A 22,581-nucleotide genomic window follows, 5' to 3' on the forward strand; every position below is an offset into this window, starting at 1 on the left:
ATTTGATTGGGGAATACTGCTCAACTATTGTACTGGTGTTATTTAAATCTTGACTCAGCAAACTGCATTAATAAGAATAGACTGGCTACTGCAAGCCATGTAAAATCAATGCCGCCACTACAGAACTTTGCCACCTTTGTTACAGCATGATTCACGAAGGACCCCCCCAAAAAAATATGAGGAACCGTGTTCTTGCATTGTCCACAATAGGCATATAATCTGTAGAAAAGTAATTACAAGCAGACGAGGAAATATCAAATATATTTGTCTTGTTTTGTCTTGCTCTAGACTGCCCTCACTCTGATGTTGTACCAGAGAAGATTGTGAGAGACACTGGTCTATCTATATAAGAGGAATATATAACTTATCTTCCCACCCTACAGTTTATACTGGACAATATATTAATCATATAATAAAACCTCAGTTTTTCAGATTTTCTGTTGATAACTCAAAAAATATTGTAGTTGTTGAAGAACTTAAACTACAGTATCCATAGAAGTGTCTCTGAATTTGTACGTCATCAATTTCCCTACAACGAAAACGCGTACCTCTGCAGCGGTTAACTGGGAGGTGGTGTCCATTTAATTTACAACACTAAATATTACGATTATTATATTTTACTGGTGTGAAACTCACTGAAGAGGGGGTAAGTTACCTGAATTACTATATGTTTTCATATGAGATATGATATAGCTTTAGAGGACTTGTGACTGAAAACTGAACAAATTTCATGCGGCCTAGTTTGGACTATGCGCCATATTGAATTTCCATCTGGCGTTAGCTGCTAGCTAAGGATGTAGCTAACTAGCTATCATGTTCTTCTGCTGGTCATTTAGCATAACTCTTGTGTACGCTACTAACTACGATTGTTGATGTGACATAGGTATTTTCATGGGTAATATCCTTATTTCGTACACTTCCAATATCAACTACCAATTTTTAGCTACACACATTTGCACGGTCGGTAGCGCTAGCTAACTAACGTTAGTAGGTAACGTTAAGCGTCTTACAGTTAACATTTTCTAGTTAACTTAACGCTACCAAGCTAATAGCTCTGTTATGATTTTGAAAAAATATATTTTTGAGTGTAGTTAGCTACCTATAATGTGTTTGTTGCTGAACTATCAAGTTCAGGCCGTTTTCCCATGACTGAATGCAATCGACCCCTCAAACTCAACTCTGGACCTCGAAGTCAGTTCTACTGTACTTTTTCATTGTTCCAATCTAATCAGGGACTGATTTAGACCTGGGACACCATGTGGGTGCAATTAATTATCATGTAGAACAGAAAATCAGCAGGCTCCGGACCTCGTAGGGTAAGAGTTGCAGTAGACTGAAACCTATGTCTGTGTTGAATGTCTTTACCCATTAGTCTCCCGAGATGAGCAGTTCAGAGGAAGTGTCATGGATCTCCTGGTTCTGTGGACTGAGGGGAAACGAGTTTTTCTGTGAGGTCAGTATCTAACAGCACACAGCAATATTGCTACTCTCATTGACCAAAAAGTTAATGTAAGCTAAGACAGGGGTGGCCAACCCTTATCCTGGGTGTGCAGGTTTTTGCTTCAGCCCTACACACCTGATTCAGCTAACCAAGGTCCTGATGGGGAGGTGGTGAGTTGAGTAGGGCTGGAACAAAATCCTATTATTCACAGCCACCTCTTACTACACAAACACTATTTCAAGCAGGAATAGGTCTGGTATTTATTGCTAACTTCTGTCACCCATTGACAGGTGGATGAGGACTACATACAGGACAAGTTCAACCTGACTGGGCTCAATGAGCAGGTTCCCCACTACCGTCAGGCTCTGGACATGATCCTGGACCTAGAACCAGGTCAGTCCAACTCCAGAACCATCTCTACTGCACAGAACATTCCACACAATTTAGATCGGAATACAAATGTTATGGTTGCATCTGGGCTGTGGCGTTCACGAAATTTCGTCAGCCGGTGATTGTCAAGCAAATAACTGTTGGTCTCACAGTAATTTACCATTAATGAATCTCCTGGCTTCCACACAGCCTACAAACCACTGATGCAGACCTTTGGAACATCTACATTTTAAAAAGTCTAGTAAATCCATGTAATATAGCCTACACCTTTTAGACAGGTCTAAAGAAGCATGATATGAAGAAAATGTAGTCTATTTCAGAAGAACAGAATAGCATACTCTGAGTTGTCCTTATGTAAGGTCCTGATCTGGCTATGCCAAATGGCTGTGGGCTACACCAGTTCATTTAGCAGACAAGATTTGCTTAGAATTCCGTGGCATTATTTTATAGTATGAAGAATACAATTGAACAAAGCTTAATAAAATATACATATTTTCTCCAAACGTTTTGATGGAGCGCGCACATGCGGTTATTCTGTGTTAAGCCGTTAGCAAATAAATAGGTACTCCTATATGCTTAATTTAGAGTTATTACTGTAACTTTAGTTGTTCTACAAACGTTGGGCTATACAGTGCCTTCGGAAAGTATTCAGGCCCCTTGACTTTTCCCACATTTTGTTACGTTACAGCCTTATTCTAAAATTGATTAAATAGTTTTTTCCCCTCATCAATCTACACACATTACCCCATAATGAAAAAGCAAAAACAGTTTTTTTGAAAATTTTCCTAATTTATAAAAAATAATTGAAAAACTGAAATATTACATTTACATAAGTATTCAGACCCTTTACTCAGTACTTTGTTGAAGCACCTTTGGCAGCGATTACAGCCTTGAGTATGACGCTTCAAGCTTGGCACACCTGTATTTGGGGAGTTTCTCCCATTCTTTTCTGCAGATCCTCTCAAGCTCTGTCAGGTTGGATGGGGAGTGTCGCTCCACAGCTATTTCCAGGTCTCTCCAGAGATGTTCGATCGGGTTCAAGTCCGGGCTCTGGCTGGGCCACTCAAGGACATTTAGAGACTTGTCTCGAAGCCACTCCTGCGTTGTCTTGGCAGTGTGCTTAGGTTCGTTGTGGTGTTGGAAGGTGAACCTTCGTCCAGTCTGAGGTCCTGAGCGCTCTGGAGCAGGTTTTCATCAAAGATCTCTCTGTACTTTGCTCTTTCCCTCAATCCTGACTAGTCTCCCAGTCCCTGCCGCTGAAAAATATCCATACCTTAAAGGCCTGATTGGTGGATTGCTGCAGAGATGGTTGTCCTTCTAGAAGGTTCTCACATCTCCACAGAGGAACTCTAGAGCTCTGTCAGTGACCATCGGGTTCTTGGTCACCTCCCTGACCAAGACCCTTCTCCCCCGATTGCTCAGTTTGGCCAGGCGGCTAGCTCTAGGAAGAGTCTTGGTGGTTCCAAACTTCTTCCATTTAAGAATGATGGGGCCACTGTGTTCTTTGGGACCTTCAATGCAGCAGACATTTTTTGGTACCCTTCCCCAGATCTGTGCCTCAACACAATCCTGTGTCGGAGCTCTACGGTCAATTCCTTCCACCTCATGGCTTGGTTTTTGCTCTGACATGCACTGTCAACTGTGGAACCTTATATAGACAGGTGTGTGCCTTTCCAAATCATGTCCAATCAATTGAATTTACCACAGGTGGACTCCAATCAAGTTGTAGAAACATCTCAAGGATGATCAATGGAAACAGGATGCACCTGAGCTCAATTTCGAGTCTCATAGCAAGGGGCTGAATACATTTTTAAATTTCTGTTTTTTTATTTTCAATAAATGTGCAAACATTTCTAAACCTGTTTTCGCTTTGTCATTATGGTTATTGTGTGTAGATTGCTGAGGATTTGTATTTATTTAATCAATTTTAGAATAAGGCTGTAACGTAACAAAATGTGGAAAAAGTCAAGGGGTCTGAATACTTTCCGAAGGCACTGTGTGTTTAGATTTTTAATACATTGTAAGGCTGCATGATGCGACTAATGATGATTTGAAAAAAGTCGCTTGAAAGGCATGAGCTCTGCTTTGTTTTCTGCGCAGGCTGTACACACTTCATCAGTCTCTCATTCACAATTTGACAAGCATTTGATAATATATCAAATTTCACGGCGGCATTTCCTTTTGCGGCCAGTGGCCGTTGTGCCCTTCTCCAATCACGTGATCGGGTCTTTCTCACAGGCTACAAGTGAAGACAGACACATCTGGGACGCAACTGCGCGAAGATATTAGAAAAACTGTCCACATTTACTTTTCGTCAGCCAACAAGATGAGTAGGCCTAACGAACAGCAAAAGCACTAGCCTATGTCAATCTTCTATCCCCCATAGTACAAAAGTCGACCTATTCTGTGTGAGAAATAAATATTCCATACGTAGTCTGGGACAGTTGTGGGATGGAATAGATCCCAAATTAATACAACCACTATCATCAAAAACCTTTTTTACGCAATGTGGCTGACACAACAGATCAGAGCATTTAGCTTAAAATGTTGATAAACTATTAGGCTATTTCTTCACATTATAAGCGCAGCAATGCACACATGGCGGTAGGCTATAAGTGCGAATGTTCCATTAGCTGGAAAACACCATTGTCCAAAGTGACTGCAAATGCGATTATGCATGTAATGCTTTTATTATAAAGGTGCAATTGTATAGTGAAAAATATCTTCCCCAAACTTGAAACTCACGTGCTCCTTATGTATGCCAGTTAGGCTCTAAACCACTGGTAAAGCAGATTAATGTGCTTAATTTTAAGAAGTTATTTGGCCACTTTAGTTGTGTTACAAACCTTATCAAAACATATAGGCCTATGGGCAAGGCTATATGAGGTGTGCGACTATGATTCGAGAAGTAGCCCAAAAAAAGTCAGTACTTATGCTGGGCATCATTCACAAGTGATAATATATAATTCACAAGTTGATAGGCTAATATTGTCACCCATCAGACTATTCTTGGTTTAGTCTTGTCTTTACATATACAGAATAATATGTGTGACATTTGCTTTGATTTAGAATGGACCATTATCATGCACCTGTCTCGAAACAGGGGCAGCGGGAAAAAATACATGTAATCAATGCACTTAAATAGCAAATGGAGGGCGCTTTTCCTGTGGTTGATTTTCATGCCAGACAGGTAGGCTATAGTCCTGTTGTAAAGATAAACAATGTGCTTAATATTAGGAAAGTTGAGGAATAAATATAGTAGGCCTAGCCTATAGAAAGCTGATGGGATCCTCCTCTTTTTAGTAGAGGCCATCACTCTGTTTTCTCGCGCAATTGCATAGCCTATAGAAATTTTGCGCAACATGAGCTCATGGGCTCTCATGAAGTGTTGGAATAGATTTTCGAAAACATATGCATTGATGTCAGAGTGATTAGAGGGACAATACAGTGCTGAGTACCAGGCAGTTAGCAAGTTTGGTAGGCTACTAATGACCATCAGCAGCATCAGAGCTTGGAGAAGCCTAATTACTGTGACTAAACGGTCACATGGAATTTGACTGCCTTCATGACTCGTGACTGCCTGTCTGGCAGTAATACGGTCACCGCAACAGCCCTAGTTGCATTACCTCAGTGTTAAAGTCGTGTACGCACATTAAATTGCCTCACCAACCCTGATCCTGGTGAGCTATAGTGTGTGGCAGGCTTTTGTTCTAGCCCAGCACTAAAACACTTGATTCAAAATTTTGGGGCTGCCGTATTAGATGACGATATTTTTAGCATGTGTGTTGTCGGCACAGTCTTATGTTCCAACATTTTAAATTGTGTTTTTTACATTGGATAAAAGTACAGACTCAGAGCTTCAAAATGGCATATCATACAATGTAGTTGGAGGAAACATGGGGAAGTAATGCTGCTTTAAAAGCTGATAAATGTATAATCCCATTTAGGAGACAAGGGCGTTCAAACGTTTTGCTGGGATTTTCACGCTAGCGCTACATAAACATGGTTTTAGAAAATGAATACTTTACCGAAATGGCTTCTCTGAACAATATCTCGCCAAGTTATCCCATTAGGCAAGCCATTTACAGTATTAACTTGCCTATTGTATAATAAAGATAACCTTTCACATTGAACAGCTACAGTGCTGTTCTTTGTTTATGCCCATTTAGCATCGTTCACACCCTCTAAAGCAGGGGTGTCAAACTCATTTTAGCTCAGGGGCCACATGGAGGAAAATCTATTCCCAAGTGGGCCGGACCGGAAAAATCATGGTATATATAACTTAAAAACAACAACTTCAGATTGTTTTCTTTGTTTTAATACGATCAACATACAACATAAAGCTGGAGCCTGAGGACAGTGTCCAAAAGCACAACATCACTATTAATCATAAAACACCTCAAGTTATTTGAAAGTTCTGAGGACAAAGAACACACAAACACACAATGCCTCAGTGATTCACAGAAGTATATCACAGATCACAGAACTATATCAGGTTGTCATTTCTCAGGCAGAAATGTAGATAAAAATAATGAAATCCTGTTCCCCAAACAAGTGCAAGAACCACAGAGTCAAGAATAGGTTAAATATACAAATAAAATAAAATCAATTAAAAACAATAGCACATCAACATAAAAACATATAAACATAAATCTGAAAGCGTTGCTCAAACTCCCGTAACAGTCCCGTTATTTTATCTTTGAACCGCTTCATGTCTGCCACATGTTGGGTCGCGCACACATTTTTCAGACAGGGGAAGTGAGCTGCATCACCACCGGCAAGTTGCGTCTCCCACAATGACAGCTTCAACTTGAAAGAACGTATGCTGTCATAATACTGCGTGACAACTTTGTTGCGCCCTTGCAGCTGTTTGTTCAAGTTATTCAGGTGCTCTGTAACATCCACCATAAATGCAAGGTCCTGCATCCATTCTGCGGAATGAAATTCTAACACTGGTTTGCCCTTTTCTTCCATGAACTGTTCAATTTCTTCTCGTAAATCAAAGAAACGCCTCAGCACAGCACCTCGGCTTAACCATCTTACCTCAGTGTGGTATGGCAGGCCATAGATGTGGTCTTTCTCTCTGAGAAGGCTGTCAAACTGACAGTGATTCAGGCTTCTGGATCGGATGAAATTAACAGTTTGGATGACCACCTTCATGACGTTATCCATCTTTAATGACTTGCAACACAAAGCCTCCTGGTGCAAAATACAGTGAAAAGTCAAAAAATCACGTCCTCCATTTGCAGATTGCACTTTCTCTCTGAACTTTGTCACAACGCCTGCTTTTTTCCCGATCATTGAGGGCGCACCATCTGTAGCCAGGCTGACAATGCGGGACCAGTCCACTCCGACCCTGTCCAGCGCGCCGACGAGTGCGGTAAAAATATCAGCTGCTGTCGTTGTATCTGTCATCGGCACCAACTCCACGAACTCCTCGGTGACGGTCAATGTGTCATCAACTCCGCGGATGAAAATGGCCAGTTGTGCAACATCTGTAATGTCCGTGCTTTCATCAATTGCAACCGAAAACGCAATAAATGACTTTACTTTTTGCTTCATCTGGCTGTCCAAATCCACTGAAAGATCGGAAATCCTGTCTGCAACTGTGTTTCTTGTCAGGCTGATATTTGCAAAAGCCTGCCGCTTTTCAGGGCACACAATCTCCGCTGCCTTCATCATGCATGTTTTTACAAATTCACCCTCACTAAATGGTTTTGAAGCCACTGCGATTTCATTAGCAATGAGGTAGCTAGCTTTCACTGCAGCGTCACTGATGTCTCGGCTGTGAGTAAACACAGACTGCTGTTTCTTCAGACCCGCCAACAGTTCATTCACCTTCTCTCCGCTGTCCTTGAAAGTTGTCATATTTGTCGGCATGAAGACTCACATAGTGGCGACGAAAGTTATATTCTTTCAGCACTGCAACATGCTCTGAACACACCAAACATACAGCTTTCCCATTCAATTCCGTGAATAAATAGGATGACCATTTTTCTTGGAACACTCTGCACTCTGCGTCCACTTTTCTCTTTTTTGACAGAGACATATTGGGGCAATGAGGGTGCCAAAGCACATAATGTTAAAAGTAGAAGCCGTAATAAATATCGCGGGCAAAACAAAGTAGCTCATTGGCTGCACGTGCTTGACCTACTTGCTCTGCCCCGGTATAAACAGTTTGCTTGCTTAACACAATTGCTATTGCGCCATCCAGTGGACGCAATTGGAACATCAGTTTATTTAATTGAAAAATTGCAGCGCATTTTTATACTTTACAAAACATTTTTATTTTTTAATTTTTTTGGATTTTTTTTCTTCTCCAAAATCATCTCGCGGGCCGGATTAAACCCGTTTGCGGGCCTGATCCGGCCCGCGGGCCGGACGTTTGACACCCCTGCTCTAAAGCTTTAGACCCTCCCATCCCTTCAAGAATTCACATTGGAACACATGCGAATGTGACCGTGAGGTAGTGCTTAAAAAACAAATAAAAGATTTCAACAATAAAATACTTTATTAACTTCAAGTGCTAAAGGTAGTAGTCTACAATTAGGAAAAACTTAAAACACATAAAGGCTTAGGTAAAAACAATATCTATACCTAGGCCTATATCGTAAGATCATTTGAGTAACTTTAGTTCATGTTATGATATGAACAAAGGAATCTAGCCTGAGAGCATATTTCTGTCCTGCCCTGTGGAGCAGGACATGTAATGTCCATGGCCTTTTCATTGCAAAGTCCTGATCTTCTCAAAAATATATGTTTGCCGGGTTGTGTCCAGTCCGGGGGATGCTTTCACATCTCTGGGACGAAGGACATCAACATTACACAGCAGCTGAAACCTGGTTCCATCTGAGTGAAAGCTCCTTGGCCACAACACCAGGCTCCAGACAATTAAAGCTGTGAAGGAGTAAAGCAGACAGAAATAGACAAGATATTAAAACCTTGCATACCAGCAATAACATTCATTGACCCCCAAGTCAACGCAATAAGCTCAAAGTACAAAGACAAAATACCTGAAGTGTTGCTTCTCAATCATCTCCTTGTACTGGTGGCGGAGAGCAGTTTTATGCTGAAAGACAAATTCCAGAAAAATAGATTAAAACATTAATTAATTCATGTCCTATAGGTTGTTATTGCCTTTTGACTGTCACAGCTGTACTAAAATGTCCTGTACACACTTAACCTGCTTCCAGCCCAACAATGGCAATGCAGACACAAGATAACTAGCTAGATTTAGCAAACATATAGCTAGCTTCATAATTTACCAGCTGGCTAGATGCAAATGGTACCAGCCAGCTAGTTGAAAATGCAAAGAAATTACCTCAATCTATCATCCAATAGCTAGCTAGCTATTTAGCTATAATTTCATCATGGCTCACTAGCTAGCCAACTTAGCATGTGTCCCTATAACTAACATGAGGTTTTATTAGCTTGCAAGTAGATTAGCATTCGCATCACAGTGGCTATTTTCGTTAGCTAGCTAGTTTAAAATGACAAACTGGCATACATGAAAAAGTGTAACATGTCATGCATGCCTTAGCACATCAGCAATCAACATTAACAGCAGAATGCAACTGGCCAGCTAGTTAGCTGTTTAACATTGCTTCGTCCCACAACGAAGCAAGCTGTAATGGTACCTGTATGCAACTGTCTAGCTAGCTATATACAGTGGGGGGGGGGGGGGGGAGTATTTAGTCAGCCACCAATTGTGCAAGTTCTCCCACTTAAAAAGATGAGAGAGGCCTGTAATTTTCATCATAGGTACACGTCAACTATGACAGACAAAATGAGAAAAAAAATCCAGAAAATCACATTGTAGGATTTTTAATGAATTTATTTGCAAATTATGGTGGAAAATAAGTATTTGGTCAATAACAAACATTTCTCAATACTTTGTTATATACCCTTTGTTGGCAATGACACAGGTCAAACGTTTTCTGTAAGTCTTCACAAGGTTTTCACACACTGTTGCTGGTATTTTGGCCCATTCCTCCATGCAGATCTCCTCTAGAGCAGTGATGTTTTGGGGCTGTCGCTGGGCAACACGGACTTTCAACTCCCTCCAAAGATTTTCTATGGGGTTGAGATCTGGAGACTGGCTAGGCCACTCCAGGACTCTTACGAAGCCACTCCTTCGTTGCCCGGACGGTGTGTTTGGGATCATTGTCATGCTGAAAGACCCAGCCACGTTTCATCTTCAATGCCGTTGCTGATGGAAGGAGGTTTTCACTCAAAATCTCACGATACATGGCCCCATTCATTCTTTCCTTTACACGGATCAGTCGTCCTGGTCCCTTTGCAGAAAAACAGCCCCAAAGCATGATGTTTCCACCCCCATGCTTCACAGTAGGTATGGTGTTCTTTGGATGCAACTCATTCTTTGTCCTCCAAACACGACGAGTTGAGTTTTTACCTAAAAGTTCTATTTTGGTTTCATCTGACCATATGACATTCTCCCAATCCTCTTCTGGATCATCCAAATGCACTCTAGCAAACTTCAGACGGGCCTGGACATGTACTGGCTTAAGCAGGGGTCTGGCACTGCTTAAGGTCTGGCACTGCAGGATTTGAGTCCCTGGCGGCGTAGTGTGTTACTGATGGTAGGCTTTGTTACTTTGGTCCCAGCTCTCTGCAGGTCATTCACTATGTGTGGTTCTGGGATTTTTGCTCACCGTTCTTGTGATAATTTTGACCCCACGGGGTGAGATCTTGCGTGGAGCCCCAGATCGAGGGAGATTATCAGTGGTCTTGTATGTCTTCCATTTCCTAATAATTGCTCCCACAGTTGATTTCTTCAAACCAAGCTGCTTACCTATTGCAGATTCAGTCTTCCCAGCCTGGTGCAGGTCTACAATTTTGTTTCTGGTGTCCTTTGACAGCTCTTTGGTCTTGGCCATAGTGGAGTTTGGAGTGTGACTGTTTGAGGTTGTGGACAGGTGTCTTTTATACTGATAAGTTCAAACAGGTGCCATTAATACAGGTAACGAGTGGAGGACAGAGGAGCCTCTTAAAGAAGAAGTTACAGGTCTGTGAGAGCCAGAAATCTTGCTTGTTTGTAGGTGACCAAATACTTATTTTCCACCATAATTTGCAAATAAATTCATAAAAAATCCTACAATGTGATTTTCTGGAGAAAAAAAATCTCATTTTGTCTGTCATAGTTGACGTGTACCTATGATGAAAATTACAGGCCTCACTCATCTTTTTAAGTGGGAGAACTTGCACAATTTTAGAACAGCGCCGGAGAAGATGGCTGCCGTTTTACAGCCCTCTAACCAATTGTACTATTATGTTGTGTTTTTCCGCGTTATTTGTAATTTATTTTGTACATAATGTTTCTGCCATCGTCTCTTATAACCAAAAAGAGCTTCTGGATATCAGGACAGCGATTACTCACCTCGTATTGGACAAAGATTTTTTCTTCAACGAGGCGGCCGCGAAGGATATCATACAGACACCCGACAAGGCCCAAATCCCCGTCATTCACATGAGGAAGAGACGGAGATATCGTGGACGTAGGTCGGGGTGCCTTGTAAGGATCCGACGGCGAGCGAGTAAACTGCCGCTCCTATCAATCCTATTAGCCAATCTTCAATCATTGGAGAATAAATTGGATGACCTAAGATTACGGTTATCCTACCAACGGGACATTAAAAACTGTAATATCTTATGTTTCACCGAGTCGTGGCTGAACGACGACATGGATAACATACAGCTAGCGGGCTATACGCTACATCGGCAGGATAGAACGGCTGACTCCGGTAAGACAAGGGGTGGCGGTCTGTGTATATTTGTAAACAACAGCTGGTGCACAAAATCAAATACTAAGGAAGTCTCGAGGTTTTGCTCGCCTGAGGTAGAGTATCTTATGATAAGCTGTAGACCACACTATTTACCAAGAGAGTTTTCATCTATATTTTTCATAGCTGTCTATTTACCACCACAAACCAATGCTGGCATTAAGATTGCACTGAATGAGTTGTATAAGGCCATAAATCAACAGGAAAACGCTCATCCAGATGCAGCGCTCCTAGTGGCCGGGGACTTTAATGCAGGGAAACTTAAATCCGTTCTACCTAATTTCTACCAGCATGTTAAATGTGCAACCAGAGGAAAAAAAACTCTGGACCACCTTTACTCCACACACAGAGACGCATACAAAGCTCTCCCTCGCCCTCCATTTGGCAAATCTGACCATAACTCTATCCTCATGATTCCTGCTTATAAGCAAAAACTAAAGCAGGAAGCACCAGTGACTCGGTTAATAAAAAAGTGGTCAGATGACGCAGATGCTAAGCTACAGGACTGTTTTGCTAGCACAGACTGGAACATGTTCCGGGATTCTTCAGACAGCATTGAGGAGTACACCACATCAGTCACTGGCTTCATCAATAAGTGCATTGATGATGTCGTCCCCACAGTGACCGTACATACCCCAACCAGAAGCCATGGATTACAGGAAATATCCGCACTGAGCTAAAGGGTAGAGCTGCCGCTTTCAAGGAGCGGGACTCTAACCCGGACGCTTATAAGAAATCCCGCTATGCCCTCCGACGAACCATCAAACAGGCAAAGAGTCAATACAGGACTAAGATTGAATCATACAACACTGGCTCTGACGCTCGTCGGATGTGGCAGGGCTTGAAAACTATTACAGACTACAAAGGGAAGCACAGCCGCGAGCTGCCCAGTGACACAAGCCTACCAGACGAGCTAAACCACTTCTATGCTCGCTTCGAGGCAAGCAACACTGAATTATGCATGAGAGCACCAGCTGTTCCGGATGACTATGTGATCACGCTCTCCGTAGCCGATGTGAGTAAGACTTTTAAGCAGGTCAACATTCACAAGTCCGCCGGGCCAGACGGATTACCAGGACATGTACTCCGAGCATGTGCTGACCAACTGGCAAGTGTCTTCACTGACATTTTCAACATGTCCCTGACTGAGTCTGTAATACCAACATGTTTCAAGCAGACCACCATAGTCCCCGTGCCCAAGGACTCTAAGATAATCTGCCTAAATGACTACCGACCCATAGCACTGACGTCTGTAGCCATGAAGTGCTTTGAAAGGCTGGTCATGGCTCACATCAACAGCATTATCCCAGAAACCCTAGACCCACTCCAATTTGCATACCGCCCCAACAGATCCACAGATGATGCAATCTCTATTGCACTCCACACTGCCCTTTCCCACCTGGACAAGAGGAACACCTACGTGAGAATGCTATTCATTGACTACAGCTCAGCATTCAACACCATAGTGCCCTCAAAGCTCATCACTAAGCTAAGGATCCTGGGACTAAACACCTCCCTCTGCAACTGGATCCTGGACTTCCTGACGGGCCGCCCCCCAGGTGGTAAGGGTAGGTAACAACACATCTGCCACACTGATCCTCAACACGGGGGCCCCTCAGGGGTGCGTGCTCAGTCCCCTCCTGTACTCCCTGTTCACCCATGACTGCATGGCCAGGCACGACTCCAACACCATCATTAAGTTTGCCGACGACACAACAGTGGTAGGCCTGATCACCGACAACGATGAGACAGCCTATAGGGAGGGGGTCAGAGACCTGGCCGTGTGGTGCCAGGACAACAACCTCTCCCTCAACGTGACCAAGACAAAGGAGATGATTGTGGACTACAGGAAAAAAAAGAGGACTGAGCACGCCCCCATTCTCATCGACGGGGCTGTAGTGGAACAGGTTGAGAGCTTCAAGTTCCTTGGTGTCCACATCACCAACGAACTATCATGGTCCAAACACACCAAGACAGTCGTGAAGAGGGCACGACAAAGCCTATTCCCCCTCAGGAGACTGAAAAGATTTGTCATGGGTCCTCAGATCCTCAAAAAATTATACAGCTGCACCATCGAGAGCATCCTGACTGGTTGCATCACCGCCTGGTATGGCAACTGCTTGGCCTCCGACCGCAAGGCACTACAGAGGGTAGTGCGTACGGCCCAGTACATCACTGCTTCCTGCCATCCAGGACCTCTATACCAGGCGGTGTCAGAGGAAGGCCCTCAAAATTGTCAAAGACTCCAGCCACCCTAGTCATAGACTGTTCTCTCTGCTACCGCACGGCAAGCGGTACCGGAGTGCCAAGTCTGTGTCGATACCAGCAGCTGTATTCAGGACAGCACTGGTATTGAAAGCTTTAGCTACACTTTGCATGTAGTCCATGATGAAAATATTAGTAAATCCAATGGATCTTTCAAATATCCACGGTTGCGGAGAGCAGGATATGCCATTTGACAGAGAAGCCTTGAGTGACAGAATGGACTCTCTTTCTCGTGAATGTCCCAGCCCAATCATTATCTCAACTAATCATGGCTAGGCACGATTCTTTATTTTCTGTGTCTAAACAGCTTTGTGATTTCACATTTTATTTATATTTACAGAGTACATACGAGATTGTTATTAAGGCACATGCAAGTTCACATGTTCAAGAAGGCATTTCTGCAGAAAACCTTTTTTTACTTTCAAATGCCTCTCCTGTGAAGTAGTGACGTGTGTCATATGCCCATCTTTCTGTAACGGGTCACAGTTATGTACATGTGCACAATTCTGCTTTTGTGAGTAATCTTTAAATCAAAACAACATATGAATGGCCTCTTTCTCTCTCTGTCTTATAACCTCTTCCCTCCTCTCTTATAACCTCTTCCCTCCTCTCTCTGTTCCACAGATGAGGAGCTGGAGGACAACCCCAACCAGAGTGACCTCATAGAGCAGGCAGCAGAGATGCTCTACGGGCTGATCCACGCACGATACATCCTCACCAACAGGGGCATCGCTCAGATGGTACAGCAACTACCCTTCTCTGTTTCCAATGTTTGTTGAAAGGCTGCATGTCAAATGTATACAGCATGTCAATTGTATGCAGCATTTCTCCTGAAATGTTTTTCACGTTCTCAATTTATCTCCATCTCTCTTTCTCAGTTGGAGAAGTATCAGCAGGGGGACTTTGGCTACTGCCCCCGCGTCTATTGTGAGAATCAGCCCATGCTTCCCATTGGTGAGTGTGTTGTCGGTCTTGTTTCAACCATTACCACCCACGCCTAGTGTGGGGAGAAACAACTGACACTTTATAAAACTTAAGGGTTGTTTTGATCCACTTCAAAGAGCACTTTTTGCATCATGGCTTTGCATGTTCACATACCCAGAATAGTTTTTGTCTTTGGCATCCAGCCACATTGAATTCATAACCCAAACTATGCAAAGCAGATCCTCTGTATACAGTACCATATCTCTGAGTCCTATGTGTAAGGATTTAATGTATTATATCAGATCCATGTCAGAACCAATCTCGTTTCCAAGAGACACCTGGATGAATACAATGGCGTGTGCTCAAGCATTTCATAATAAATTCAGACCAGTAATGTGTCTAAAATCTTCCCCCTCTTCGTCTCCCTATCTCTCCCTAGGTCTGTCGGACATCCCAGGCGAGGCTATGGTGAAGCTGTACTGCCCTAAGTGTATGGACGTATACACGCCCAAGTCCTCCCGGCACCACCACACGGACGGGGCCTACTTTGGCACTGGATTCCCCCACATGCTCTTCATGGTGCACCCCGAGTACAGGCCCAAGAGGCCCGCCAACCAGTTTGTGCCCAGGTCAGTACAACTGTGTCACCCTACAATAGGGGTGTGCATTTTAATGTCATGCCCACATAACGCACTGAAAGCAAAAGGGTCCTAGATCAATTTCTATTCATTGATAGCAGATAATTTCCTAAGAAATTCCAGGAACATACCAGAGGAAAGAGTCATGTAAAATAAGTGTTACCATAATGATAATCTCTTTATAGACCCAGATCATGCTCACATCAAGATCTAATGAATGCTCATGTCCTCACAACAGGCTCTATGGATTCAAGATCCACCCCATGGCCTATCAGCTCCAGCTGCAAGCAGCCTCCAGCTTCAAGAGCCCTGTCAAAGCCATCCGCTAAAGGCCAGAGAGAGAGGGGAAGAAAGAGAAAGGGATGATTATGAGGGGATGGGTCATCTGCACAAAGCTCCATACAGATGCCTCCTCTGTCCTGCAGACTTTATTATTTGGTTTAGATTAGGACGATTGTGTGAGCGAGACAAAAACGCACAGCTTCGATTCCAAACCGTTACACACACACCTACACACCTACACAGAAATACACACTTAGGATTCCATGCATCTATGTTACCAAACTCACCAGTGCCGAAAGAGGGGAGGGAAAGACAGTCTATGAATGTTATTGGATTTAACGTTGCTGTTTCCCTTTGTTATTACCCCTTTTTCCCCTATGAACTTGCTCCACGTTGAGTTGTTTTCTGTCCTGTCTTTGGCACAGTTTGGTAAAGGGTGATGGTAGTCCATCACCACTGGCTGAATAACAATTCCTCCGCCACACCCATACCCATGTATACTGTGGCTGGCACTCACAGAGATCACTTGGTTGATGATGATGATAAGTACAAAGTCTGTCACTAAGGGTGTTGCCATTTCACCTCTTCTGTAAACCATTGTTTTACCAAGGCACTCATGCAGGCTTGTATCACTTTTATTGTATGATACTCACTGAGGCCAGTGTGTCAAGGCGGTCATTCACAATACAAAGTGTTCTGTCAAATTTGCCTTAAACTTTGAGAAACGCACGGGTGCTATGGTTTACAGGAAGTGCAAATCTAGGACATAATATAGCTGTGAATTTTTGTTAGACGTAGGATAGACACGAATAAACCTGAAATTAATTACATGTTCTAGAATGTCCCAGAAAATACATCATAACAACCCACCTGCTGTCTCTGTGTCACCCAAAACAATAGTCCTGTTTGTGTGGTATGGCAAGGTGTGAAGGTCAGCTCTGTCAATGTCACATGTTGCTGGGCTAGTATCATTGTAACAGGACACATCTCTCTCCACAACTGCACTGATTTAACTGGTGTCCCTCCACACATTATAGTAGGATTATTTATGTAAAATCTAGCGACAGAAAATCAGCTCCTATTTTGTGATGCAGTTGGGGTTTCATCGCCCCACTACACATGTACTTTTGATTCCTTGTTGCAAAAAGTAGAACACTTGATATATGTTTTGATCCAGAACGATAAGGATGATTTGTCAAGATTATAATTAATGTCTGTGTTTTTTGAAACTGCGGATGAGTGACCAGGATTCAGAATTCTCAATAAACTTTTTTTCTTTTCATACAATTGTGTTGATTGGTTTATGTATAAATTAGATACTTATTTCTCCATAGTCACCATGACATTTTTGTTTTAAAAAATCCCTAGAAAGTATGGGACTACGTCCCTTGATCTGTTAAGCGACACCGCTCAATAGGTTTGATACTGCACTGTTCCGCTGCCTCACAGAGTGGCCACTAGTATACATAGCTGCCCTGCAAGTCAGCAGTTCTGTGAGCATCTTGAAAATTGAGAAAATGTACATTATCTAATCTTCTCATTAATTTCCTGTCCGATACCGGAAATATTGTAGCAAACCCCTCAGATACAGCTGTACTTCTGCTTCTTGGCCAAATGGTGTCAATGATGAGCTGGATAATACATGTAGACTATTTTGGTACGTATCCATTACCACCCATGCCTAGTGTGGGGAGAAACAACTGACACTGAATAAAACTTAAGGGTTGTTTTGATCCACCTCAAAGTGCACTATTTGCATCATGGCTTTGCAATGTCACATACCCAGAATAGTTTTTGTCTTTGGCATCCAGCCAAGTTGCATTCATAACCCAAACTATGCAAAGCAGATCCTCTGTATACAGTACCATATCTCTGAATCCTCTTTGTAATGTTAATAAATTTTTTTATAGAAGATTTCAATGTATTATATCAGATCGTGGATGAATACAATGGTGTGTACTCGAGCCTTTCATGATAACTTCAGACCAGTAATGTGTCTAAAATCTTCCCCCTCTTCGTCTCCCAATCCCTCCCTAGTTCTGTCGGACATCCCAGGTGAGGCTATGGTGAAGCTGTACTGCCCTAAGTGTATACGGACTGGGTCTACTTTGGCACTGGATTCACCCCGAGTACAGGCCCAAGAAGCCCACCCAACCAGTTTGTGCCCAGGTCAGTACAACTGTATCACCCTACAATAGGGGTATGCGTTTTCATGGCATGCCCATGTAATGCACTGAAAGTAAGACTGTTTATTTGTGTGTGTGTGTGTGTGTGAACATGCATGTGCATACGGGCATAGCCGCGGGAAATATGGGTGCTGGAGGTGCTGCAGCTTCATTAAATAGTACCCGCAAAACACCAGTCTCAACGTCAACAGTGAAGAGGCGACTCCGGGATGCTGACCACCTAGGCAGAGTTGCAAAGAAAAAGCCATATCTCAGACTGCCCATCTTATTATTTTCTTTTTATTGGCCAGTCTGAGATATGGCTTTTTCTTTGCAACTCTGCCTAGAAGATCAGCATCCCGGAGTCGCCTCTTCACTGTTGACGTTGAGACTGGTGTTTTGCGGGTACTATTTAATGAAGCTGTTCCTCAAACTAGACACTCTAATGTATTTGTCCTCTTGATCAGTTGTGCACTGGGGCCTCCCACTCCTCTTTCTATTCTGGTTAGAGCCAGTTTGCGCTGTTCTGTGAAGGGAGTAGTACACAGCGTTGTACGAGATCTTTAGTTTCTTGGCAATTTCTCGCATGGAATAGCCTTCATTTCTCAGAACAAGAATAGGCTGACGAGTTTCAGAAGAAAGTTCTTTGTTTCTGGCCATTTTGAGCCTGTAATCGAACCCACAATTGCTGATGCTCCAGATACTCAACTAATCTCAAGAAGGACAGTTTTATTGCTTCTTTAATCAGCACAACAGTTTTCAGCTGTGCTAACATAATTGCAAAAGGGTTTTCTAATGATCAATTAGCCTTTTAAAATGATAAACCTGGATTAGCAAACACAACGTGCCATTGGAACACAGGACTGATGGTTGCTGATAATGGGCCTCTGTACGCCTATGTAGATATTCCATGAAAAATCAGCTGTTTCCAACTACAATAGCCATTTACAACATTAACAATGTCTACACTGTATTTCTGATCAATTTGCTGTTATTTTAATGGACAAAAAAATTGATTTTCTTTCGAAAACAAGGAAATTTCTAAGTGACCCCAAACTTTTGAACGTTAGTGTATATGTTATACAGTGGGGAGAACAAGTATTTGATACACTGCCGATTTTGCAGGTTTTCCTACTTACAAAGCATGTAGAGGTCTGTAATTTTTATCATAGGTACACTTCAACTGTGAGAGACGGAATCTAAAACAAAAATCCAGAAAATCACATTGTATGATTTTTAAGTAATTAATTTGCATTTTATTGCATGACATAAGTATTTGATCACCTACCAACCAGTAAGAATTCCGGCTCTCACAGACGTGTTAGTTTTTCTTTAAGAAGCCCTCCTGTTCTCCACTCAATACCTGTATTAACTGCACCTGTTTGAACTCGTTACCTGTATAAAAGACACCTGTCCACACACTCAATCAAACAGACTCCAACCTCTCCACAATGGCCAAGACCAGAGAGCTGTGTAAGGACATCAGGGATAAAATTATAGACCTGCACAAGGCTGAGATGGGCTACAGGACAATAGGCAAGCAGCTTGGTGAGAAGGCAACAACTGTTGGCGCAATTATTAGAAAATGGAAGAAGTTCAAGATGACGGTCAATCACTCTCGGTCTGGGGCTCCATGCAAGATCTCACCTCGTGGGGCATCAATGATCATGAGGAAGGTGAGGGATCAGCCCAGAACTACACGGCAGGACGTGGTCAATGACCTGAAGAGAGCTGGGACCACAGTCTCAAAGAAAACCATTAGTAACACACTACGCCGTCATGGATTAAAATCCTGCAGCGCACGCAAGGTCCCCCTGCTCAAGCCAGCGCATGTCCAGGCCCGTCTGAAGTTTGCCAATGACCATCTGGATGATCCAGAGGAGGAATGGGAGAAGGTCATGTGGTCTGATGAGACAAAAATAGAGCTTTTTGGTCTAAACTCCACTCGCCGTGTTTGGAGGAAGAAGAAGGATGAGTACAACCCCAAGAACACCATCCCAACCGTGAAGTATGGAGGTGGAAACATCATTCTTTGGGGATGCTTTTCTGCAAAGGGGACAGGACGACTGCACCGTATTGAGGGGAGGATGGATGGGGCCATGTATCGCGAGATCTTGGCCAACAACCTCCTTCCCTCAGTGAGAGCATTGAAGATGGGTCGTGGCTGGGTCTTCCAGCATGACAACGACCCGAAACACACAGCCAGGGCAACTAAGGAGTGGCTCCGTAAGAAGCATCTCAAGGTCCTGGAGTGGCCTAGCCAGTCTCCAGACCTGAACCCAATAGAACATCTTTGGAGGGACCTGAAAGTCCGTATTGCCCAGCGACAGCCCCGAAACCTGAAGGATCTGGAGAAGGTCTGTATGGAGGAGTGGGCCAAAATCCCTGCTGCAGTGTGTGCAAACCTGGTCAAGACCTACAGGAAACGTATGATCTCTGTAATTGCAAACAAAGGTTCCTGTACCAAATATTAAGTTCTGCTTTTCTGATGTATCAAATACTTATGTCATGCAATAAAATGCAAATTAATTACTTAAAAATCATACAATGTGATTTTCTGGATTTTTGTTTTAGATTCCGTCTCTCACAGTTGAAGTGTACCTATGATAAAAATTACAGACCTCTACATGCTTTGTAAGTAGGAAAACCTGCAAAATCGGCAGTGTATCAAATACTTGTTCTCTCCACTGTATATCGATAAGTCACTTATTAAATAATTACCTCTTATCAGTCTCATTCTGAACGTCGCATAATCCTTGAACCTGCAAGAACCCTAACCTTATTGATGAATCAGCAATACACAAATTGGCTTAATTATTTATTTACTAACTAAATAATAACACAATACAAAAACACACACACACATAGGTTATTGATTACTAACATAATACAATGAAATCAGGTTCCTAGTGGACTGGACTTACAATAGCATGAATGCGTGAGTAGTGGAGGGGTCAGAATGGAAGGGAGAGACAGAGATTCAAACTATCGTGGTTACTTTGGAAACTACGCTACACGGAGATACAAATGCTTAAAACCCCACTAAAAGCTCATTCGGATTAGAAATGAAACATGAATTTACGTTTAGCTGTCGTCGATAGTTGAGTTGATGATGTAGACCTCTGGATCCCAATGTCCTTGGTAGAGTTTCTGGTCGTAGTAGTGTTTAGAATGGATACTTCAGATGTACCAGCGGTTATCTGAGAGGGATTGTCCTCTCCTCTTGTGTCTTTAGTGAAAGTTCTCTAGACGACTATACATGCCAGCTGCAGACTGAAATGATAAGGTCTGGTGCGTTGTCTTCTTCTTCACCTCGTGTAGAGGTTGAGAGTTTCTCCATTTCTCCATTTCAAACGTGTGGACTAACATCTCACGTTTTCTGGTCTTTCTGGTCTTGTAGAAATTCAACCATTTTACAACGTTTAGCTCACGCTTCACATCTGCTGGTCTGTAGAGTTTCAACCATTTTAAGCCGTGGGGCTTACTGTTCTTCCTTTGGTAATGGAGTTGTAGTTTTAAACCATTTTGTAACGGTTAGCTCACGCTTCACGTCTGCTGGTCTGTTGTTAAAATGCACCCCCACACCATCACACAAAATCTCACGATACATGGCCCCATTCATTCTTTCCTTTACACGGATCAGTCGTCCTGGTCCCTTTGCAGAAAAACAGCCCCAAAGCATGATGTTTCCACCCCCATGCTTCACAGTAGGTATGGTGTTCTTTGGATGCAACTCATTCTTTGTCCTCCAAACACGACGAGTTGAGTTTTTACCTAAAAGTTCTATTTTGGTTTCATCTGACCATATGACATTCTCCCAATCCTCTTCTGGATCATCCAAATGCACTCTAGCAAACTTCAGACGGGCCTGGACATGTACTGGCTTAAGCAGGGGTCTGGCACTGCTTAAGGTCTGGCACTGCAGGATTTGAGTCCCTGGCGGCGTAGTGTGTTACTGATGGTAGGCTTTGTTACTTTGGTCCCAGCTCTCTGCAGGTCATTCACTATGTGTGGTTCTGGGATTTTTGCTCACCGTTCTTGTGATAATTTTGACCCCACGGGGTGAGATCTTGCGTGGAGCCCCAGATCGAGGGAGATTATCAGTGGTCTTGTATGTCTTCCATTTCCTAATAATTGCTCCCACAGTTGATTTCTTCAAACCAAGCTGCTTACCTATTGCAGATTCAGTCTTCCCAGCCTGGTGCAGGTCTACAATTTTGTTTCTGGTGTCCTTTGACAGCTCTTTGGTCTTGGCCATAGTGGAGTTTGGAGTGTGACTGTTTGAGGTTGTGGACAGGTGTCTTTTATACTGATAAGTTCAAACAGGTGCCATTAATACAGGTAACGAGTGGAGGACAGAGGAGCCTCTTAAAGAAGAAGTTACAGGTCTGTGAGAGCCAGAAATCTTGCTTGTTTGTAGGTGACCAAATACTTATTTTCCACCATAATTTGCAAATAAATTCATAAAAAATCCTACAATGTGATTTTCTGGAGAAAAAAAATCTCATTTTGTCTGTCATAGTTGACGTGTACCTATGATGAAAATTACAGGCCTCACTCATCTTTTTAAGTGGGAGAACTTGCACAATTTTAGAACAGCGCCGGAGAAGATGGCTGCCGTTTTACAGCCCTCTAACCAATTGTACTATTATGTTGTGTTTTTCCGCGTTATTTGT

General features: G+C 42.8%; 1 protein-coding gene across 1 annotated transcript; it reads left to right on the top strand.

The window, feature by feature from the left end:
* The first annotated feature begins 512 nt into the window (after positions 1-512).
* Positions 513-17,023, top strand: LOC311132294 (casein kinase II subunit beta). Its single transcript, XM_084165532.1, has 7 exons — positions 513-646; positions 1,373-1,453; positions 1,732-1,834; positions 14,521-14,636; positions 14,775-14,850; positions 15,260-15,449; positions 15,697-17,023. The coding sequence occupies exons 2-7, from the start codon at positions 1,382-1,384 to the stop codon at positions 15,785-15,787; spliced, it is 648 nt and encodes a 215-aa protein (XP_084021658.1). The 5' UTR covers positions 513-646; positions 1,373-1,381; the 3' UTR covers positions 15,788-17,023.
* Positions 17,024-22,581: the final 5,558 nt, after the last annotated feature.

Source organism: Coregonus lavaretus (genome assembly GCF_964263955.1).
Source record: "Coregonus lavaretus genome assembly, chromosome: 7".
Taxonomy (NCBI): domain Eukaryota; kingdom Metazoa; phylum Chordata; class Actinopteri; order Salmoniformes; family Salmonidae; genus Coregonus; species Coregonus lavaretus.

Excerpts from the sequence above, each read along its gene's own strand:
- LOC311132294 (XM_084165532.1), top strand. The coding sequence starts at position 1,382 with ATGAGCAGTTCAGAGGAAGTGTCATGGATCTCCTGGTTCTGTGGACTG. Across the intron at positions 14,637-14,774 it reads ACAGGGGCATCGCTCAGATG|TTGGAGAAGTATCAGCAGGG; the intron begins GTACAGCAACTA and ends TCTCTTTCTCAG. Across the intron at positions 14,851-15,259 it reads TCAGCCCATGCTTCCCATTG|GTCTGTCGGACATCCCAGGC; the intron begins GTGAGTGTGTTG and ends ATCTCTCCCTAG.